Below are 17,868 nucleotides of genomic sequence, written 5' to 3'. Positions count from 1 at the left end.
ATTAAGCACATGAAATTTCAGTGGTGCCTGCCTGGGTTTGAACCCGAAATCATCGGTTAAGATGCACGCGTTCTAACCACTGGGCCATCTCGGCTCGTAAAGTAAATGGTTTTCGACAAATTCCAATACTAACTGAACTAATATATACTATTTGATATTAAAATTATCATTTAAAAGAGGTTTCATAATTTGGGTGCCAAATGTAGATGAGCGACTTGCAGTTTACAATGAAATGAAATCAAAACAAAACCTGTAATAGGTTTCGAAATTCCTATAAATCTTTTGAATAAACGCGAAGTTTCGCGTGAGACCCTCTAGTTATTCTTTAATGCTATATACATTTCTAATTTCCTATATTATATTTTTTTATTAATAAACTGCATCCGTGCGAAGCCGGAGTTGTAAAATCGCGTAAGATTACCCTAGTTACATTATAAAACGATACCAAATTATAAAGATTATAATTAATGTAAAACATTATACTATTTAATAACATTGACAATCGTTGCCTTCTTAGTTGTAATTATTGAGCTTAGAATGTCATAATTAAACACTGTTGGCGTAAATTATGATGTTGTCTCTCCTCCTGACCCATATCGGTCACGGCGCCCATTCTCAACAAATAGGTACTAATCAACTACGCAGGAAATATTATCAGTGACATTTCAACAAGTGCAATTTTTTTTATGTTTTCAATTATAGGAAAGGAAATTCCCATGCATATATATTCACTTTCCTAACATTTATAATTATATCATAGTTATTTATTTATTTATACTGATGCTCAAAACATACTAAACAAAAATCTTTACTATAATTAATAAACATAAACATAATTAATCACTTTAATAGATGGTTCAATACTTTGACTATTACAACTTTAATAGTTATTTTATTTTATATCTTATTGAAATATTAGACATTGTGATATGAAATAATCTTAAAAGGGACTTATTGTTATTGAATACAAAAATTGAGACGAATTTGATTCCCGATGAGGGTGGATGTAGTTCAAGCTAATGAGCATGAGCTAAGGCAGGAAATAACTAGAATCTTGAAGTAGATTTTCGATGTTTAATTTAAGTTTTTATTTCCAAGGTCTTAAGTATATTACACTTACATAGGACGAAGTTAATAATAACGTTAATCTATTATGAGGAATAACACTGATCACTTAAATATAAATGGAGAAACATTTAAGTTTGTTTTGAAGTTAAATATATTATGCCAGTGAGTACAGGACGATGGCAGCATATAAAAGGTCGGTTATGGTCTCATTTTGGAGGGGCTGCAGCCGTAGATGTGTAGAAAAGTGGGGAGGATTCTTGATGGTTATTTACTTACTTGTTATGATGTAACAAATACTTAATTTAAGAGAATAGAAAAGGTACTGGCTTGTTAGAGAGTTGTACCTACTACGACTGTATATGCAAAAGATGAATAACGTAGACAAAATTCAAGTAAATTATTATCGACAAACTCTGACCAATTTTAACTGAACTAAAGACTATACTATTTGACTTCAAAAATTAAAAAAGGTTGCATCATTTTGAGTGACTTGCAGTTTATAATGGGATGAATTCAAAACAAAACCTGTCATAGGTTTCGAAATTCCTGAAATATACAATAGGACAGACATACCTGTGTTGGACAAAAGTCCCGTAATACTTTTTTAGGAAACGAGTTACAGGAAATATTTCATAGTATTCCGTGAGCTAATGATAACAAAGGTCATTTATTTAACATAGCTATTCAAAAGTTACAAGAGTATTTTGCACCAAAGCAAAGCAAGGAGCATCATTTATTAAGATTTCATCACTTATTAAGGCAAGACTGATGAGAAGTTTCAGAAGATTCTAGTAAAGTTAAGACATCAAGCTTGCAAATATCAGTTCTTGATCAAGAGGAACACATTAACGACCAAATAATAGAAAATGTAGATCAGACGATTTGAGAAAGACAATTTTAAAAGCAGGAGACAAGATGACCTTAAATGTAATAGGAGCTAATGTGGTAGAAGCCATAAACAGTCATTTGTAAATTTTTGGACAAAATTTGCGTGATAAATCGGATTAGTGGGTAAAATAAATGTGAAAATAGTATTATTAAATGAATCTGGAAGAATGTCGTTGTTTAAACTTGCGACCATCCTAAGAGTTCAAAAGCGGGACCAGGACAAGGATAAATAAAATTTCCTTACGCGCCTATATTTAAAATTGTTATCAGCAACTTAGAATTAATATTCAGTTGAAAGGAGTTGGATTGGACCCATTTATCGATTGTTGATTGAGGTATGTTATGAACGTTTTTTAATTTAGAATTGTAAAACGATTGTAACAGTGAACTGATGTGATGATGGCACCGGAAGTGTTTGTTGTCTTTTCTTGGTTTAAATTTTAATTACTTATTTTTTTCATTGCTATTTGTTTTACTTCCTCCGTTGTTACTCTCATATTTTAGGTATGTTAGAATTGTTATGAGCGTAGATATTGCATTAAAAAAATCTTCTTATTTTCTACACATTATATTTATTTCTTTTTAAAAAAAAAAAGATATAACTTGTTGTTGTTAATAAGTTAGTTTGTCAGTACCAATCATGTCTAAACGTTTTAATATCATACATAATACTAAGCCCTATTTTTTTTTTCTTTTTCTTGAGCTTCAGATACATGGATCAAACTCAAACTCAAAACTCAAATTCCTTTATTCAATATAGAAGTATTACACTTTCTTATTGATGGTCAAATTAAACACTACCACCGGTTCGGAAAAAGAAAACACCCTGACCTGAGAAGAACCGGCGAAAGAAACTCAGCGGGACTTTTTTTTTACGTCAAATTAATTATATACATAATTGTATATGAGTAGAAACAGCCAGGAGGCGATCGTTTCATTCCCAAGGTGTGCTATCAAACATAATCTCACTAATTGTATAGTAACCTTTCGCACACAAGCGTTCCTTAACAATTTTTTTAAATTTCGCAACAGAAGCATTTTGAACGCTTTCTGGGATCCTTGTAGAAGCGTATACATTGCCCCACAAAAGAGTTACTGACTCTATGCAGTCGAGTAACAGGAGTAACAAGATTGTGTTTGTTCCTTGTACCAACGTTGTGAGAATCACATTTTCTCATGAAAACATTAATATTTTTCCGTACATACAGAATATAAATGAGAAGCAACAGTCAATATCTTAATTTCTTTAAATTTATACCTCAAAGATTCCTAGGTTATAGATTGCGCGAATAGCCCTCTTCTGCAGCACAAATATAGTATGGATAGCGGCTGCGTTACCCCAAAGCATAATACCGTAGGACATTATACTATGAAAGTAACTGAAATAAACTAGGCGAGCCGTATCAACATCGGTAAATAATCTAATTTTTTTGACCGCAAATGCCGCAGAACTCCGCAGACTGCCGCAGAGTCTACCCGCCAATCCGTTTATATGGGGGAGCCACTGTAATTTGGCATCAAGAGTAAGGCCAAGAAATTCAGTTGTTTCAACTGGATCCATCGATCAGTGCTTGTTTCAACTGGATCCTTGATCAGTGCAATACCCGAGGACGAGGGTTGCATAATTATGATAATTATGTGACCGAGGATTAGGGCGTGATGATGACTGTGCCCGAGGATTAGGGCATGATGATTATTGTGCCCGAGGATTAGGGCGTGATGATGATTGTGCCCGAGTATTAGGGCGTGATGATGATTGTGCCCAAGGATAAGGGCATAATGATGTTTGTGCCCGAGGATTAGGGCGTAATGATGATTGTACCCGAGGAATAGGGCGTAATGATGATTGTGCCCGAGGATTGAGGGCAGGATTAAATGGACCTTTCAGATCACAACGTGAATATAAGGTGCAAATGGACAGGAGACTAGGGCGAAAAAGAACATTATCTCCTGCTGAAGATAAAAGTGAAGACCATGGTGAATCGAAAACGTAGGGGAAGGTATCCAAGTTCATCATCTGAATCATCTGGTCGGTCAGTCGGTAAGTCGGTCGAATTTCATCCAAAACCTAAGCATGCTAATACTAATTCTGAAAACGATACGAACCAAATACTTGATAAATTTCTGTCAATTATCAAGGACGTAACGGTGGTCGTAGATATGAAGGCGTCATTGCCGTAGATAAACTGCAACCTTGGGTGAGCGAAATTTCGATGATTCCACAGACGATGATCCCAGCAATGATAATGATGATGATGTAAATAATGTTGATGATGTCAATCGAGACGATTATGTTAATAAAACTAGCATATATATGTAATTAAAAAGATATTGCACGGTTCAAAATATTGCCATAATATCCAGTATTATTTGTATGAAGCTTAATTAAGTTTTTGTATTTTTTATTTCCTAAGTACATATTTACTGATATTTTAAACTGATTCTCTATACTCGTAGTCAACAGGAAGGTCGAGCTGTTAGAGTTATATTTTTACACATTGTATGACTATAATTTATTAGAATAATTTAATTAATAATATGTCGATTGACTATTTTTAGAATATGTTGTAATGTAATATTTTAATTTTTCACGATTAATACTGGCTGATACTAGCCGGTATTTTTCACGAAGCCGAATGTCTGATACTGGCCGGTAAGAAAAAGAATGGCAAATCAAACGCGGCGACAGTGTTTTGTTATAATGGTTTTTTTAAAATAATGAGAATTATAGGGATTTGGAGAATACGGGATATATTGTGAAACACGGATTAGTGGGTAAAATAAATTTGAAAATAGTGCTATTAAATGAATCTGGAAGAATATCGTTATTTAAAATTGCGACCATCCTAAGAAATATATTACGTAAATCATGACTACGTACAATATTTATTTTACGAACCAACTCTCCTGTCACTAATAGAGGCAATAAAACAAGTTGTTAGTATTTCAACAGCAAGCGGTACAATAACATTTGAGCAAAAGGCACATAGTCCCATAAATAACATATTCATACATTCAACACCTTTACTATGCAATGGAAAAAAGCAAATGCTTCAAAAAAAAACATCTAGGTGAGTTCAGTATGAATAAAAAACACGATTGGTTTTACCAAGTCCAGGGGCAGCTTCAGATAGCAGATAGAAATATATGCTTATTTGCATTGTGGACCGGTTCGGATTTTCCTGTAAAAGTAGTTAGGGTTCACAAAGATGATAATTTTTGGGAAACCGAAATTAACACGATTTTATCTTGATTGTATGCTTCCCCAAATTATCGATTCTTGAAAAGCTAGATCTGTGCCACTAAGTAATGTATGTTTTTAATTATTTTTTATGTGTTCAATTTCAAAAGTAAATAAAGGTTTAATTTCAATCAAAATATATTTTTCTTTAAAATACTATTATTATTACTACCAAAAGTTTTTAAAAAATACTAAAACCAAAGGAAATAGCTAATACAAATGAATCATTCTAAAAAATATTATCGAAATAAAATAAAAATGTGAATTTTGAGAATTCCTTAATAGCTTATCATAATTAACAATATTTTTATTTATTTTTAGAAAAAAATAATAATAGAAAAAATATCAAGATTGCTAAGTCACAACGATAGTTACTGTGTCGTAAACTTAGGGTCCCGATCGAATCTTCGTCGTGCGTAAATACCTAATTTTGAGGAACGATGTGATAGGCCTATAAAATTATATAGGATATACATAGGCCATAAAATTTACTGGTGCGTGGGCAGAACAGCCTCTGATGTGTGATGACGTCACCCCACTATAACTTATTCAGGATTATTTAATATGAAGCAATATTAATTTATGTAGCTTGTCATAAAAATCCTATACTTGTTTTCTATTAATATTAATTAAGTTACTTAAATGCTAATGTTCTGTTACTTAATCAGTTATATCGTCGTTGAACTATTTTATAACTCATTTGAATTGAATGACCATTCCTGGAGTATATTGAAAGAAGGGAAGCTATAAATGTGGTAACTATCCTGAACAAGATACCAGGTTGCCAAACCCAAAAATTATTTAAAAAAAAACTGACTAATGTATGTACCTATGTATCTAGCTGATAAATTTAATGTATAGCGCAAATCCATTTTCGTTCTGTAAAAAAATTTTAAGAAGCATGCGTGTAATCTGTTTTTAGGTTCCGTACTCAAAGGGTAAAACGGAATAAAATAAATATTTAAGTGGGGCTCCGATACAATATTATCGATACATAGACATTTTTTTGCCGTCTTTATTGGTAATGTCACGAAATCTTGCGTGCGCTATACCGACTCGCACATAGCCGGTTTTTTAAAACCATAATTTCCAAATTCTGGTGTGGTGGCGCTCAAAGTCACGTTAACACTGTACTGTTAACACACAAACACAGCTCGGAAACATCGTAAATGTTCAGCAATAGGTGGTATGTAATCTAGTCAATTACCAATACCATTAACAGTATTATATTTGCATTGGCTGCAGCTAACACGGATCTTTTTTATAAAAGGTCAATTACTTATAGAAAGAGGCTCTTCATGCGGCAGCTCGTATGAAAACAATACGTTATAAAATATTGATCCTAATTTGTAAAATTAAAATAAACCCAGTCAACTTCTTGAACAGGCTAGAAATAACACATTACACTACCCAAGTTTGCTGATCAGTGATCGTCAAAACATACCACAACGTACCGTAAGCGGTTACGTCTCGGCTCCATATTTCATAACGCATTGATTATAAACTTATGGGATGGGCAAGAAAGTGACTTAATGAAGTTTCAATAAAATTCTGTCGCGCCTAGCTGAATTCTTCTGCAAACCTCCTATTCGAAGTTGTTTTTCGTAATTACAGAGTCTGTCCCACATAAACATATTCTTAAATCAAACTTAACTACAATTAAATAAGTTGATACTTTATTTTCAATATAGGACTTCCTTTATTGCCCATAAAATATTATATAATATTTTGGATTTCATCAGTTCATTGAAATGACTAAACTTTTTTATAAGTACGAAAAAAAAGACAAATATTTTCTTATTCAATATTTTATTTCGCTAGTTAACATCATATCAACGGATCAGTACGGAAATTAGGCAACGGAAGTGTATTTAGTATTGGCTACGCCTTGTTTGTCGATGGTTGAGCGGTATCCTAGTTCATCAGCTTCGTATGTAACGACATATCTTAAACCATCGGGAGCGTTCCATGAGTATGATCCCTTGACTACCACAGCTTCACCATTCTTTAGCTCACCGACTGCTTCCTGTTGTGTTCCGTCAGATTGTTCAACTCTGTAACAAAATAATCACACAAATTTTTAATCGAGATATTTAAAGCTAATTCAGATAATTTAACAAAAACAGTTAATAAACATATGTATATTCATTTTATACAGTAGCGTCATAATGAATCATTAAGGGAAAATAAAACAAATTATTCTTTAAAATTATTAAATTTACATATAAAAATAAAAAATATATACTATAAAAAAGGTACTCACACATATCTGTAGCTTCCAATTCCAATGTTATCGTTTTCGTAGCGAAGGACCTGAGCGCCTTCATAAGGGGGAGCTGCGCAGGCAACAGCCACGAAACATAAGACGACAAACTAAAGAAAAGAAAGAGACCAATATTTAATTGATGATTTCCGACCTTACTAATCGAATCTTCACGGAGAATAGCATATTTCTTAGGATATATTATCATTCAAATTTAACAAAACATAGGTGACCTCAACTCTATATTCTCACACTCTCATTATATAATGAGATGGCAATCTGTTATGATCTGAAAGATAACAAATACGAAACTAGTTACGATACAAGCGTTGTATGTCAAGAGCGAGGAAACACTTAAAGCTTAAACATTGCCAACTTCTTGCCAGAAAAACCTAATAATTGATCTGCCAGATCGTAAAAGATTTGACCCTAGGACCTTGGGACCTCAGTATCCTTATAAGGCCGTAATGGCAGGTAAAATGTAAGTGTCTAATTATTATGTACTTTTCTAAATGAAAACACGAATAAAAAATAAATCACCAATTTCATTTTGTTGGAGATGCTTCACGTATTCACGACAAAGTAAAATATTTTATTTCCGTCGCTATTTATATTGTCGAATTATGTATATATAACAAAAATACTTATTTATATATGTCATCAATTTAAAAACTAAAACTGGAGAAAAAAATCCTTTAAATGTCAAAGCCAAGCATAATAATATCTGAATCAAAGAAAACTAGTTTGACCTGTACATTAATCTACATTAGTTAGAAGAAGATTCACTTAATAATTATACAATATTCAACTGGTACAGTGATTTTAAATATTCATTGATTTATTATGTTAATATATATTTTGTGCCAAATTTAAATTATTTTTCTTATTCGTTTTAAAGTAATGAGAAATTGTAAAATTGTTTTTATTTTCATATTGCGTAAGTAAAAAATATTACAAAAGACTAACCATAATGCCACAAACGTCCAAAGTTTAACCTTTGTATCGAAGCGGTCACACAAAACATTTAATGAGGCTCCAATGAAAACATTTGTGCCGCATTAAAATATTTCGATAATTACTTACTTCAGTCTTGTGAACAAGACATTCGTAGATAATGTCGTAATATCGAGCTCCAAATAATAATAAAAAACATGGTAAATATCCCGTTTTAAATTCGTTAGTAATAAAAATAACCATGTTAATTTAAAACCTTACATAACATAAGTACATAAGCAGCCCGTAAATGTCCCACTGCTGGGATAAAGGCCTCCTCTCCCTTTGAGGAGAAGGTTTGGAGCATATTCCACCACGCTGCTCCAATGCGGGTTGGCGGAATACACATGTGGCTGAATTTCGTTGAAATTAGACACATGCAGGTTTCCTCACGATGTTTTCTTTCACCGCCGAGCACGAGATGAATTATAAACACAAATTAAGCACATGAAATTTCAGTGGTGCCTGCCTGGGTTTGAACCCGAAATCATCGGTTAAGATGCACGCGTTCTAACCACTGGGCCATCTCGGCTAATTTAAAATCTTATATTTCGATAATTATAAAACATTTGATAAGCTTAATCTAGAAACATTACATAACCGAACGGCAAACGGAAACATTTAAAATATCTCTCATAATGAAGGTGGTACTCACCACCGAAATCTCTAACCTACTCAGATTACTTCCCTTTTATCCAGTGGCGTGATTTTATCTTAATTTAAAAATTGTTAAAGAGCCTTTTAAGGCCTTATTATAATCAGTTGGTCATCCTTGTTTGTGCTGCAATAGCAGCAGCAACAACTCCAGTACGGCACGCTGCCTCAAAACCTCAGGAAGTCCAAATTGAGGAATTTGATTCATAGAGCGATGGACTTGGCAACTATTAATACAAGTAAGTATTACAGGTTATATTTGACATATTCTTTGATATGAGGACTAAACGACTGTAAGAAAAAGATGAATATTCTTACAGTATTTTTTTAGTTCTTCTGATTTTTGCGTGTAACTTGTAAGAATCTGAAGTGTTGGAATTAGGTGAATTTTTTATATATTTTAAGTAAAATAATTTTCTTTATTTATTTATTTATTCATGATTATATACACTAACAATACAATAAATTCAATACATTAAAGTAAACCAATAAAAACAGACATACATATTAATTACTAGCGTTCATGGCATTCATAATTTATCCTCAATAAGTTTAAGCCTAAACTATTAGAATATTACTTTTCTTAAACTATTGAAATATAAAATGATTTTATACATTTGAAAAGCTTAGGAAAACATTAAAGGTTGGATATCAGTCGGTAGTTTGTGACATTAATTTCGTCGCCTTTTTTGAAAACAGGCATGATTCGTGCATTTTTCCATTTGTCTGGGACACGTCTCTGTCACCTTCTCTGGGTGAACGATTAAACATTGAAAACAGTGGCAGTCAATGCCACAACGTTTAACAAACAAAGGATAAATACTTTCAGGAGCAGAACCCTTGTTCCAACAATGATCCAGATCTTTTTCAGCTTGAAATTTCTAATTTTCGGATAAATTAGTGCATGTTTTTGCAATCACATCATTTTTTTTATTTAATATTCACTTTGCTTTAGGTTCTACAATTTTTTTTGTTATAACTTCTAGCAGTTCATGAAATTTATCAAGCATAACGTTGATATTCGAACCATCAGCAAACTGCAGAGACCAGTATTTGACCTTTAGGCTCAGCTATGATTTAAGTATACCAGCATTTTGGTTATAATATTAAATTGTACTAAGAGGGCGAAGGGAATATTTAAAACATTAGGGTGAAGTATGAAGATTTTTCACAAAAATGTCAGATACGGGTTTATAGATGTTGAACTTTCGATTAAAAAAAGCGAAATCACGTATGCTCTTTTTCAACATTGCGGATACCCAATAATAATAATTTTTACTCAGGACCCACAACGGACAACGATTGTTAAATGTCTGAAAGTGATATTGACAAGATTCATTTTATTATAAAATATAAGAATACCTCTATCGAAATAACCGTCGGTTTTCAACATAATATGTGATATAAGTTCTTACAGTAAATCTAATAGCACTGCAGATCTCTGCATATTTTTAATATTATAATTATTTACATTAAAACTGAGCCTGCCCATAAATTAAAGCAATAATGTAAAAATACCACAAAAAATATAAAATACCCTATTCGATCAAAACTTTGTCGTACTTAATATACAATATTATAATATTTGCGTGCGGGTTTTCTTTGACGATTTCATTAGTTAAATAAATTCAATAAATAAATGAAAAATAATTAGTGTAATTTTTGTCTTTATTTACCCTTGTTTTGTCAACTTCATCTGCTATACTATATTGTTGGGACAAGACTTTCTGTATGCTTTATATTTTATACTTTTTTACTAACTATACTTTTCGTTCCATTGAAAAAATTGTATAATGCAAGTGCATTGAGATAAAAAAACATATTTTTGAATATCTATTTTCTATGATTTAAGTAAACCAGCATTATGGTAATAATATTGAATTGTACTAAGAGGGCGAAGAGAAGATTTAAAACATTAGTATGAAGATTTATTTATATAAGTTTCATTGTAATCCTCGTACTAGTTTTTTAATAATACAGTATACTAGCGTATGAATAAGGGTTACATATGTATTCTTCCAAGTGTGTGTTTTCGTTTAAGTTGTGTTTGTGATTATTAACATATGCTTGTGTAACTACGTGATTAGACTCAAATATCTCAGAACTAACTCAACGAGACTATCGGTAATGGGTTCATACCTCTGTCAAGGTACATGATCAACAGAACTGTCATTGGCATTACATAAAACTGGACTGAGCTGAGATGGCCCAGTGGTTAGAACACGTGCATCTTAACCGATAATTTTTATACTACACTGAACTTTTATTTGCTTCATTTGTGTTTATAATTCATCTCGTGCTCGGCGATGCGGGAAACCATAGTGAGGAAACCCGCGTGTGTCTAATTTCAACAAAATTCTGCCACATGTGTATTTTACCAACCCGCATTTGAGCAGCGTGGTGGAATATACTCCAAACCTTTTCCTCAAAGGAAGAGCTTTGCACCTTGCTTAAAGAAAGAGAGAGGCCTTAGCCCAGCAGTGGGAAATTTACAGGCTGTTAATGTATATTAAAATTGGACTAGATAACTCTTAATAACCATAAAGCCTTGTCGGAATATGATGTATTTATGTTATACTAATATTTATTTGAAACTTTACAATTTAACTACAGTAATATTAACTTAAATTTTAAAGATATATTTTTAGAGTTCAAATAAGAACATGTAATATGTTATAGAAACAAGACACGTAATTTATAAAGAAACTCCTAAAAACAAAGGGGATTTTTTATCAGTATTATTTTAGGAGTTAAGTTTTCTGTTAAATAATGCTGAGTCAAAAACAATCTAGGACCAAATGAGCAATTACTTAAATATATAACGAAATTATAAATTGATAGTATAATATAACATTTCTTCCTCAACAGCTTCTCGTAAAATAGTATTTTGCTTTTAAAAGTACAGGCGAACTATATTTATTTTCCAAGTTTTATTTTCTCTACTTTCTCATCTTTCAACTTTTCCTTTGTAATCGTAATGAATCTATATAATGTATATTCCTGAGTATGCGTTAACCAATAAGCGCATTCGCCAAAAAATGTATGTCATACTCTCAGGTTTTCAAGTACAACATGAACCTTGGTACTTAAAGTCTGGATGCTGAGAGCACGCCTGACGAATCGCCGGCGTCTATCAGTTAATCATTGAATAATAATTCAATTCAATTCTTAGTGTAATGGATTTTAGTTGTGCCGACAGGGCACAGATTATTTCGCCAATGTCACATAGATTGATCGGTACGGTTGAGATAACAGACTCCATTAAATTTTGAAGACTAGCATAGTAGTAACAATCATTGAATAATAATCCTCTATAAAAATAAGCAGTTGACATAACTTAGTAGAAGGTAGTACGAGACTTTTTCTTATTAATTAAAATTGACGGACTTATACAATTTTTAGTAATATTTTTTATTAGCGGGACAAATAATATTTATATCGTTAATTCTTCATAATTTCAAAGTTAAATCGTCCTTTCGGTCACGGACCCATCAAGAATACATTACCTTTATGCAATGAATTTTACACGCACAAATAAAATAAACAATATCGTATCGCATATTGATAATCAGCAAGAAACTAGTTTGTATTTATTGGCTACACGGATATTATTAGTTTTTATAAAGGTCAGATTACTAATTGGAAGAAGATGTACGTTTGGTAGCTTATAAGAAAAAAATATAATAATAAGTCTGATGCTGATTTTAATAATAAATAAACCATATCAACTGCTTGAAGACGTTGGAAAGTAAAGATTGATTACTCTTTTTTCTCGCTGGTAAACACAATTTACTCGTAGTTAACGCTCAAAGAACTCAATAGCATCGAGTGTGCCAATCTTTCAAATATAAACTAGTATCCTCTTTAACTACATATCCTCTCTGTCCATGGGAGGGCCATGGAATCTTTTGCGCTTGCTTCCATGTGCAAAAAAATAACAACCTTTCTAACGAACCTGACTATTCAGTGAGTCATCACAAATTATTTTTTTTCTTAATTGATTTCACATAATAAACTCAATTTTGATTACTTTCATTTTATTGCCGAAGTTTCAAGTCAACAAAACTGTACGAAAAAAAAGAAATATTTTCTTATTTAATATTTTATTTCGCAAGTTAACATAAAATCGATGGATCAGTACGGAAATTAGACAACGGATGTGTATTTAGTATTGGCTACGCCTTGTTTGTCGATGGTTGAGCGGTATCCTAGTTCATCAGCTTCGTATGTAACGACATATCTTAAACCATCGGGAGCGTTCCATGAGTATGATCCCCTGACTACCACAGTTTCACCATTCTTTAGCTCACCGACTGCTTCCTGTTGTGTTCCGTCAGATTGTTCAAAACTGTAACAAAATAAATCACACAAATTTTTAATCGAGATATTTAAAGCTAATTCTGATAATTTAACAAAAACAGTTAATAAACATATGTATATTCATTTTATACAGTAGCGTCATAATGAATCATTAAGGGAAATTAAAACAAATTATTCTTTAAAAGTATTAAATTTACATATAAAAATAAAAAATATGTACTATAAAAAAGGTACTCACGCATGTCTGTAGCTTCCAATTCCAATGTTATCGTTTTCGTAGCGAAGGACCTGAGCGCCTTCATAAGGGGGAGCTGCGCAGGCAACAGCCACGAAACATAAGACGACAAACTAAAGAAAAAAAACAAGATGTTGATAGATAACAATATCTTCCTGATATAAATTATTAAATACTATATTAGATACTTTTGAATGTATTATAATTAAAAATATACACGCAAGTGCAGGCGTACTCTTTCTTGGCTCATGCTCAAAATTGAATATAATGCCAAAGCGAGATGATGATGACAATGAAAAAGACCAGCCTTAAAAAATCTCTGAAGAAAAACCTAATTATATTGGTCTGCCAAACTGTGCGATATTTGATTCCAAGACCTTGAGATCTACAGCTTTATAAGCTCGGCAATGAGGCAGGTGTTATTATTATAGATATTCAAATATAATAAAAGCCATTCTTATATATTCTTATTCTTTTATTATTGTAAATATAATAAATATATACAATAATAAAAAAATACTTACCAATTTCATTGTGCTGGTGATGCTTCTAGTATTCAAGACAAAGTAAAATATTTTATTTTTTTCGCTATTTATATTGTCGAAAAATGTATATATAATTAAAAAAAACTTGTTTATAAATGCCATCAATTATAATGAAGACTAAAAAAATCCTTAAAATATCAGATTTTATCTACTAATATGTGAATCAATGAAAACTAGCATGACCTGTATATTGATCAACATTAATTAGAAGGAGATTCACTTTATAATTATACAGCATCACACCGAAAAGCTGTTTAAAATATTCATTGAATTATTATGCCATCAAAGTAATAAATAATATATAAGTTTACTTTTGTAACAATTGCTTTTTGCGCTAATTAATTATTATTATCATAAAGATTTTTTTAAATATATGTTATTGACAAATTGGGAATAGTTCTTAAACTATTGTATACGTTCAAAGTAAAGCTATATTAGATTTTAAATTAACATGGTTATTTTTATTACTAACAGTATTTAAAACGGGATATTTACCATGTTTTTTTTTTTATTTGGTGGAGTGGAGTGGTCTCGTGAACAAGACATTCGAAGATAATATCAAAATATCGAGCTCCACCAAATAAAAATAAAAAACATGGTAAATATCCCGTTTTAAAAACTGTTAGTAATAAAGCTATATTCTCTAGATAAACGCCACAAACATTCAAAGTTAACCTTCGTATCGAAGTGGTCTCACAAATAATTGAAAAGATGTTACTCCAATGACAACTATTATTACGTAATATAATATTTCGGTAAGTATAAAACATTTGATTACTTAATGAACAAACACGTTTTATAACAGAACGGCACACGTAAACATTTAATAATAAAACTAATCATGAAGACGGTGAGTAGGTTATTTCCATTTGATAATAATAGATTAACAGAATTTGTGTAGAAAGTCAATAGCTGTACAAAACATAATTTAACGTAAAACTTGGTAACAACTTTTTAGAAGTATAAAACTTTAAAAATTTTTAGTCTTATTATAATTAGTTGGTGATCCTCGTCTGTGCTGCAATAGCAGCAGCAGCACCTCCAGCACAACGAGCTGTCTCAAGCCCTCAAGGAATCCAAATTGTGCAGTATGACTCGGATAACGATGGACTTGGAAACTATAATTACAAGTAAGTACATATTATAGTTCATATAACTTATATACTTTAAGATACTATTGACGCTGTAAGATATTTTAACCTTCACATTACACCGAACTTTACTATTTTTTCCGAACCGATACGACTTAGGAACCTTGTAAGTAGGTAGTTGAAAAGAGTGAACTCCTTCCTTAAAGGCCGGCCGGCATGGGTAGTGGTAGTCACTTTCCATCAGGTGAGCCTCCTGCTCGTTTGCCACTTATAACATAAAGAAAAACAATAATAAGTAAGTGATTATTAATGTAAAAATATCTTTAAACATAAAAATATCCCGATTCAATTAAAACTTCTTTCAAATTTATATAACATAAGTATTATTCAAAACAATTTTTACAGCTTTGAACTAAGCGATGGCACTAAGAGGGATGAACAAGGGGAACTAAGGAATGCTGGCGCTGAAAACGAATTCATTGCAGTAAGAGGATCCTACAGCTGGGTTGACCCCGATGGCGTTTCTAAAACTGTCTTATACATAGCCGACGATAAAGGCTTCCAACCAATGGTTGAACAAGGACCAGGTGGCCCTGTACCTATTGCAGTAATAAAGGCTTTACTGAACCAATAAATTGCTTGGTAATCAAAAACGGAGCTATTGAAATGATATAAATATTTTAATAGCTCCGAAGTATTTATACGTGGATTACAATAAACAGTCTATAAAAATATCTGCCTCATTTACTAACGTCACTCACAAATTTTTATTATTTTCCATGCAAAGGATACAATTTAGATGCGATCACGTGATATATACGTGGGCAAAGCAGCGGTATATACTTAACCTTTAAGCTTGATTCGATGTTTAAACTATTCGTGTTATACTTATTTATACAGAATTCTTACTTAATTTTACATACCTACTTTGTTATCAAAGTATTTTACGTTTACAATCAAAGACATAATATGACATTGCCCATACTTATGATTGGCTTTAGTTGACGCTCGGCGTATGTGAAAAGGGATATTGTAATTAAAATGATAAAGTATAAACTTACATTATAGATCCTATAGTTATTAGAAATAAATCTCTGTCCTTGAGCATCAATAGCCATAATTTGCCTTCGGAATATGATTAAAAATATATATTTATTATATATATTCGAGTGATTTTTGTCATTAAATAAAGCAAGGTCATAGTTTATTAGAAAACTAGCGATTCGCCTTGACTTCACATGGGTGCAATTGTTTATAAAGAAAGAAAACATTCATGAGGTACATTTGTTTTATCGTTTATTATTACTTAATATAGGTTATAAATGAATAATATAAAAAATATGTAAAAAAACAAACTTTTGTTGAAGTCGTTATATTATATGAAACATAGATAAAAATTTGTCCACGGCTTGTACATTTAAATATTTGTTAATTTTTGCCAAGGTCAAGATTTTATTATTACAGCTAGTCATCCGACCAACGGTTTCACAACGAAAGATTTTTTTGGTTACATGTACTTTCGAATCGATTATATCCTTTAAAGTATGAATTCAAATGATATAGTGTAAAGTCAATTTTAATCTATATTAAATGCCCAAGGTAGCCGAGATGGCCCAGTGGTTAGAGAGCGGAGATGGCCCAGTGGTTAGAACGCGTGCATCTTAACCGATGATTTCGGGTTCAAACCCAGGTAGGCACCACTTAATTTTCATGTGCTTAATTTGTGTTTATAATTCATCTCGTGCTCGGCGGTGAAGGAAAACATCGTGAGGAAACCTGCATGTGTCTAATTTCAACGAAATACTGCCACATGTGTATTCCGCCAACCCACATTGGAGCAGCGTGGTGGAATATGCTCCAAACCTTCTCCTCAAAGCGAGAGGAGGCCTTTAGCCCAGCAGTGGGAAAATTTACAGACTGCTTATGCTAATACTAATGCTATTAAATGCCCAAGGGATCGAACATATTTATTTGAATAAGCATTATAATTAATTTGAGTAAATGTTTCCGGAAAAAACTTGTAGTTTTTTTGTTAATCTGTTATAGATAAAAAAAAAGTTATTATGAGTGTTCCTTAGAAGATATATAAGATAGATATATGCTTTCACAGGCTTTTATACCTACAGAGAAAAAAAAATTAAAAAGGCTTATCTTTGTAACATTTTTTTAGTAAGTAGGTACATTGTTTTGAAATGTCACGTAAGGCATAGCCTGAGTTGAAATCGTACAAAAAACTGTTTTTTGATAAAACACTGTCATTCCGTCAAGTTTTTATATCGCTCTTTTTTCTATTAGTGAAAACCACATAAAATCCATGCAACGTTTAGAAAAAGTTAGCTGAGATACATATACTTATAAATACGTAGTGTATTAAATCAGAAGTACTAATATCTTAAATCAGAAGACCTGATAATTAATTTAAGTATATAAAACTTTCGGTCAGAAAAGGACATATGTAAGGTAATATCATGTGTTATTAGTAGGTACCTATATGCCTGTAAATAAAGAGTACTTACGTTATCGATAGAATTAGGTATTCAGGAGTGTTCATTGAGTCATGTGTGATTAAT

The 17,868-nt window shown here is 31.8% G+C and overlaps 3 protein-coding genes across 3 annotated transcripts; 1 reads left to right on the top strand and 2 right to left on the bottom strand.

Moving 5' to 3' along the window:
* Positions 1-6,989: 6,989 nt before the first annotated feature.
* Positions 6,990-8,068, bottom strand: LOC125064005 (flexible cuticle protein 12-like). The gene is made up of 3 exons (XM_047670768.1): positions 8,001-8,068; positions 7,461-7,570; positions 6,990-7,251 (listed from the first exon to the last, which is right to left on the bottom strand). Exons 1-3 carry the CDS (start codon positions 8,007-8,009, stop codon positions 7,050-7,052), a joined length of 321 nt encoding a protein of 106 aa, XP_047526724.1. The 5' UTR covers positions 8,010-8,068; the 3' UTR covers positions 6,990-7,049.
* A 5,125-nt stretch (positions 8,069-13,193) lies between these two features.
* On the bottom strand, positions 13,194-14,246 carry LOC125064006 (flexible cuticle protein 12-like). The gene is made up of 3 exons (XM_047670769.1): positions 14,187-14,246; positions 13,666-13,775; positions 13,194-13,455 (listed from the first exon to the last, which is right to left on the bottom strand). The coding sequence occupies exons 1-3, from the start codon at positions 14,193-14,195 to the stop codon at positions 13,254-13,256; spliced, it is 321 nt and encodes a 106-aa protein (XP_047526725.1). The 5' UTR covers positions 14,196-14,246; the 3' UTR covers positions 13,194-13,253.
* Positions 14,247-15,048: 802 nt separating this feature from the next.
* LOC125064344 (endocuticle structural glycoprotein SgAbd-5-like) lies at positions 15,049-16,187 on the top strand. Its single transcript, XM_047671334.1, has 3 exons — positions 15,049-15,057; positions 15,207-15,337; positions 15,704-16,187. The coding sequence occupies exons 1-3, from the start codon at positions 15,049-15,051 to the stop codon at positions 15,930-15,932; spliced, it is 369 nt and encodes a 122-aa protein (XP_047527290.1). The 3' UTR covers positions 15,933-16,187.
* Positions 16,188-17,868: the final 1,681 nt, after the last annotated feature.

This window comes from Vanessa atalanta, chromosome 5, assembly GCF_905147765.1.
Source record: "Vanessa atalanta chromosome 5, ilVanAtal1.2, whole genome shotgun sequence".
Classification (NCBI taxonomy): domain Eukaryota; kingdom Metazoa; phylum Arthropoda; class Insecta; order Lepidoptera; family Nymphalidae; genus Vanessa; species Vanessa atalanta.
This window is presented reverse-complemented; position numbering and strand designations above follow the sequence as displayed.

Coding starts and splice junctions, on each gene's coding strand:
- LOC125064005 (XM_047670768.1), bottom strand. Junction 7,252..7,460: donor ATTGGAAGCTACAGATATGT/GTGAGTACCTTT, acceptor ATTTTGTTACAG/AGTTGAACAATCTGACGGAA.
- LOC125064006 (XM_047670769.1), bottom strand. Junction 13,456..13,665: donor ATTGGAAGCTACAGACATGC/GTGAGTACCTTT, acceptor ATTTTGTTACAG/TTTTGAACAATCTGACGGAA.
- LOC125064344 (XM_047671334.1), top strand. Junction 15,338..15,703: donor CTTGGAAACTATAATTACAA/GTAAGTACATAT, acceptor CAATTTTTACAG/CTTTGAACTAAGCGATGGCA.